This window comes from Arachis hypogaea, chromosome 3 (assembly GCF_003086295.3).
Source record: "Arachis hypogaea cultivar Tifrunner chromosome 3, arahy.Tifrunner.gnm2.J5K5, whole genome shotgun sequence".
In the NCBI taxonomy this organism is placed as follows: domain Eukaryota; kingdom Viridiplantae; phylum Streptophyta; class Magnoliopsida; order Fabales; family Fabaceae; genus Arachis; species Arachis hypogaea.
This window is the reverse complement of record NC_092038.1, coordinates 109147595-109153401: the sequence shown is the minus strand read 5'-3', so window position 1 is coordinate 109153401 and position 5807 is coordinate 109147595. Positions and strand designations below refer to the sequence as shown.

The window sequence follows — 5807 nt, the reverse complement described above, 5'->3', positions numbered from 1 at the left end:
GTTTATAAATAATAAGATTAGGCATTGATTTTTCTGATTATGGTTTTGGTGTGTATTTGATGATGTTCAAATTTCAAGATTTTGTTACTGGCTCCTAAAAATTGGATTTATTTTCTAATATTCTTAACATCAGAAATCAAACCTTCTTCGTGCTTGTTCTTTGATGGTCAGTGATAGTCGTTTCTAGTGTTTTTGTTTTCATTGCTTGATGATTATTGATTAAGTGATGCGTTGCTGTTTTCTTTTTTTACTTTGTGCTTGAGATTGGATGCTCTGTCAGTGCTTAGTGCTTGTTCTTAGTTGATTGACTTTGCTCACTACTCTGGCTTGTTCTGGCCTGCTCTTGATTGATTAACTCTGTTACTGGCTTATTGATTGATGATAAATTGCTACTGATAAGCTGTTACTGTTTTGTTAGGGATAAATTGTTACTGTTACTGATAAATTGTTAGGGATTACTTGTTACTGTTTTGTTATGTTTGTTGCTTAATGCTAAAATGGAAATCAAATCAAATGCTGTTTGTTGCTGAATGATAATTTTTGTTGCTGAATGCTGTTGGTAGTATTAATTTTGTCCTGCTATTAATTTTCTGGTGGTGCTGCTGCTGTTTTTAATTTTGTGAATGATTTATTAATTTCAGTTATGGATGATAGTATAACCTAATGTTTTATGCTATTAATTTCAATGAAAAATTTGCCACAGATGTTGAGGGACTCTTACGCTTATATGAAGCTTCACATCTTAGGATTCATGGAGAAGACATATTAGATGAAGCTCTTCGAGTCACCTTAAATCCATTACTCTTATGAACGTTATTGTTTTATTTTATTTTTCAATTTGATGATATCTTTGATCTTTGTTGCCTATGTTAGTTGGTGTTTGTTGATGGCCTGGAGTTTTGAGCTATTTGTTAGCTGAGTTTAGTTGTGATAAATTTTGATAATTGTTATGTTTTGAGAAGGTTTGGTTCATTAATTAGGTTGAGCTTGAGTTTAGATTGTGATAAATTTTGATAATTGTTATGTTTTGAGAAGGTTTGGTTCGGTGTTTAGGTTGAGCTTAATTGTAGAAGAGGTCTTGCTACTCAGTTGTAAGATTGTACAGTATTAACTTATTAAATGATTAGAATTGCATTTTGTTTGAGCAGTGTTGACCTATTGAATAGTATTCAGTGATTGGAACTGCATTTTGTTATAGATGGTGATGATTTTCTTATGGAATGACTAAGTTTGTATTAGACTACAAGTATGTGTTAGGCATTTATTTATAATTTATTTATTATTTTATTATTAAACGATTTTTCCGGTTAGATCACGGTTGAACCGGTTAAACCAATAAACCAGTGAACCAGTAATTAAAACGGTTTGATAATCGATTCGGTTTTCAGAACCTTGATATACATCTTATTCAAAGTTCAAACCAATGAAACCATAAACATTTCAGATAGAACCAAAGAAAGGATCTCGTATGATCCAACTCTTCTATTCGCAACTCTCTTGTTGACTAGGGCTATACGGTTTCTTTCTATATCAAGACTCCATGAGCCAAAGAGCAATTACCAGATTTTAATATTGAATGAGGATTTGACAACTTTAAAGACAAAAAATGTGATAGTCAATCGTGCACGTATGTGGTTGAATTGTTGAAATATTGGAAACATGTTAAGAACCTTCCTTTTTCTTTTTTGGGGGTCATGAAAGAATCCTCTCTTTTTAGTCAACTAAGAGGTATAGAAATATGACAAATATCTGAACGGTGGTGGACTGGACCTGAATTGCTGAACTAGGCCCTTTGTATCTCATGCCAGGCTACATTTTTGATCTGAGGTTAGTCCAGAATCTTTTGGCCCAACCCATCCGCGTAAGCAGCACTACTCTTGTCTCGTTCTTGTCTCCGACCAAAAACATATTTAGTGCGTTTTAAAACAGAAATTTTGATGGAAAAACAAGCAGACTAAGGCGTGTTTGGGTAAATTTTTTTAAAAAAATTTTAAGTTATTTTTTATTAAAGATCTTACAAAAAAAAATAAATAATTTTATGTTTAGATAATTCATATAAAAAATTTTTTATTTATCAATTATATTTAAATATAATTATATAAAAGTATTCTTTTATTTACTTATTATATAAAAAATATTTTTAAAAAAATCTTTTAAAAAAATATAATTATAGCTTTTCAAAAAAAATTATTTTCTTAGTATTTTTATTTTTATTACTAAAAATTTACTAAGTATACTAAAAAATAAAGAGACTTTTTTATTAAAAAAAAATTTATTAACTTAATAGCAGCTAAACAAACACTAAACCAAACCGTAATCACAAATTCCCAATCAACATCACACATCATTAGCTATTTATAACAACTATCACTGTCACTGTCAAAAATATTTATATTTATATAGGAACATATTACAGGTAAAAAGGATACAAAGTTACAGAAGCTAAAACTGTACAACTATCTGTAACCATTCTTGGTAAGAAATAGAAAATAGAAAAAACATATAAAACTACGGAAAACTTGCAGATGTTTTTGGGGCCATTGAAAGTGGAAAAAAGATCCCCATCACTGTGTGTTAGACTGCCCAATCTTAAGTTACTATGATTCAATTGGCACCTGTGCTGTTTGTTTGTTTAGTCTGCTACCCCACAGCAGTACTACTGCACAAAATTAAGGAAACAATGGCATATTCTAGCAAGTCCATGAATAAGCCCTTATTGATAATTGGTTAGCTCACACTGTGTTGAATCATTGGGAAAAAAGACCAGTCCTTGGAGGCCCCTCCTTCCTTGCCTGCAACTTTCTCATTAGCCCACCAATCAGCAACTATATTGGGGCCATGAGAATCTGCACCATCTGCATTGGTGAATTTGAATTCCTTGCCAGAAGAAAGGGTTAAGGACTCATCCTTCTCATCAACTACTGCATCCTCTGCACCCAAATTGGTTTGTTTGGCTGCATCATTTGGAGTTTCAGCTGCTGCTACCTTTTGGTCATCAACATGCCTAGTTTCTCTACAACTTTCTTCTTTGTCTACCGTTGCTGCTGCTTCATATTTCAATTTTGACAGTACCTTAGTCCATGCTGATGATGATGGTGATGGCAGTTTGTTTTCCACACATCTCATTCCTTTTTGGGCAGATAATTCAAATGATACCCTATGGCTTAAACTGATCTCACTCAAGCCATTATTGCTCGGATGTGGAGACATTTTGATCTCAGAAACCCAATGATTTGGAAGAAAATTTCCTTGAGTTGTGGACCTTGCAGCATCAGGTGTTATAGACCCAGAACTTTCTTTTGACTTGCGGTTCTCATGAGCGGAAAATTTCTCCAAGTTAAGAAGCTTGGAAGGGTCTGCTGCTTGCAAGTCAAGTATATGGGAGCCACCAGCAGGAAACTCGGTGTCTGGAAACGGCGACGAGGTTCCAGAAGCTGAGATGGCGGACCTAGGTGATATGAGTTGACCAACCGGGCTACCTGGTTGAAACTGATAGGATTGGAAATCATAGTGAGATATTTGGATCCTTTGATAGGTCTCTCCATTCCTATATTGTGGGTCAAGTAGCTGAGCAAAGGGCACCTCAGGCGAAGACGGCGTGGTCAAGTGGACAGACTCAGGAGGTGGAGTGAAAGGAGCAGTGGATGATGCCGAGAAAACAGGCGGCGAAACCAATTGCGTTTCGTGCGCGTAAGGGCCGATTGCAAAGATTGAAGCAGGGCCACCAGGAGAGTACATACTGGCAGACACAGACTTGAGGGATACAATACCAACCGGAGATTGCGCGGTTGAAGGCGGTTCTGATTGAAAGAAAGAGGCAGGTGAAGAGGGAGGTGCCACAAAGGGAAGTGTTATGGTAGGAACTTGTGTTGAGATAACGGCAGCAGGTGCAGTAGGATCTGCACGAGAAGGTGCTGTTTCTGGAGCAAGGACTGCGTGCCCGATACGCTTTCGATTCCTGTGATATCCAAAGCACCCAGCTATGTTCAACAAGCTTCCCCATTTTTTCTTCTGTGACCAACAAAACAAGTAAATAGCTTTAAGTTTCAGGCATACAAGAGATGTAAATTGTGGCATAGTTCAGCTATAATTTGAGTATTAAATAGACCACATTTATAAAAGAAAAATGAACTGCATATACTCAGAGACCATCCACTAACATGGAATCACCACTTTGGTTTTTTTCATTATTAATCTGATTATCACCGCAAAAATTACAAATCTAGCTGAATTGAAATATTCCGTGGTCATTACTTTCACTAAAACTGTGCGCGTAGTACAAAATCACTTTCCAATCTCCAGTGACTCTGCCTCCACAGGGATTCTCAGCATTAATTAAAAAAATTCCATTCCTATCCTACCAATAGTAACATAACAACAAAACCGATCCATGTGAAATAAAAGAAAAAACCAGTGCAAGATCTTTTGAGAGCTGACGTTACGCGTTTTTACTCATCATCAAAGGCAAAGACTAAGCAAAGAAAATCATAACTTCGGGAAACTAAATTTTCGCGAACTTATTATCTTTTGAAAAGGAAAAAGTTTACACCTTTATTTATTCGTATCATCAAACACATAAACCGAGGGGCGGGGGATTTTGTTTTTAAACCAAACAGTATCACCAAAAAATACAGAACGCATAACAAAAAACCTGGCCAAAAAACAATCTACGGAAGTAGTATAGTATAGTATTATACATGTATACCTGTTGAGTTGGTTGAGAAGCGCGATTTTGGGCAGAAGCTGCGATGGCAGAGGCAGCAGCGTTTATAGTATCCATAGTGTTGTTGACTGCTCTACCATTATTATTTGCAGCTCTTCTCATCTTTCTCTGTGTGTTTGTTTCAGAGATCAATTCTACTTTGAAACCCTCTTTACAGACACGAGAAGAAGAAGAAGAAGTAGCAGATTAGGCTTAAAAGAAGAGCCACCGCCACCAATAACAATCCTTTTGTTGGTGGTAGAGTGCTGAGCAAGCAAGTTATTGTTGTTGTTCTTGGGAGATGCAAAATGAAAGTGCAAGAATGAAATCTCTGTGGCAGCTGCGGTACCGTGTTTGTGTGTTCCAGCGAGAGTAGAAAACTAAAAGAAGGAAAGCCTTCGTTTTGAGTTGAAGTCAAACACGGCAATGACTTGCTCCATTTTCATGTGATTATCCTATTACCCCATTTTAGCCTTTGCTTTACATATTTTTCTTTTTATTTTTTATTAATTAATTTCATAGAACTATCCTTTATTGAGAAATTTTTGCACCAATAATTTTTAGTATTTTTATTATTATTTAATTAATATAAATATTATATTATTTTTAATAAATAAATTTTATTAATTTATGTATATAAATTTTAAAAAATATATGTATAAATGATATTTATTTATATATATAAAATTCTGATAAATATTAATATAAATTATATATTTTTATATATAAAATTTTTATAAATATTAATATAAATTATTATTGACCAAATATAATATTATTTATTAGTCATATAAGTTGTTTTTATTAATTAAGAGTACACAACTACCCTTTGTAGCTTGCCTCTTTTGTCTTCTATGCGCTCTGCGCTTTGAGGTTAGGTTAGTCCAAGACTAATAAAATTGATTAATGTTTGGGTAAATATCATATCATTAGCATTCACCACTCGTTGTTTAATAAACACGGAAAAAGTCAAAACTAACCTTTCGTATTCAACGAAACGGGGGGTGGGGGCTGTTAACGTCAGCCCGAGTGCACGTGTGCACAGCTATTTTCTGGACGGAGCACAATTCCACTGACATGGGGTGGGCCCCACTGTCAATAATAA

At 34.8% G+C, this 5807-nt stretch overlaps 1 protein-coding gene across 1 annotated transcript; it reads right to left on the bottom strand.

The window, feature by feature from the left end:
* Positions 1-2371: 2371 nt before the first annotated feature.
* LOC112790879 (uncharacterized) lies at positions 2372-5205 on the bottom strand. Its single transcript, XM_025833485.3, has 2 exons — positions 4706-5205; positions 2372-4011 (listed from the first exon to the last, which is right to left on the bottom strand). Exons 1-2 carry the CDS (start codon positions 4823-4825, stop codon positions 2728-2730), a joined length of 1404 nt encoding a protein of 467 aa, XP_025689270.1. The 5' UTR covers positions 4826-5205; the 3' UTR covers positions 2372-2727.
* Positions 5206-5807: the final 602 nt, after the last annotated feature.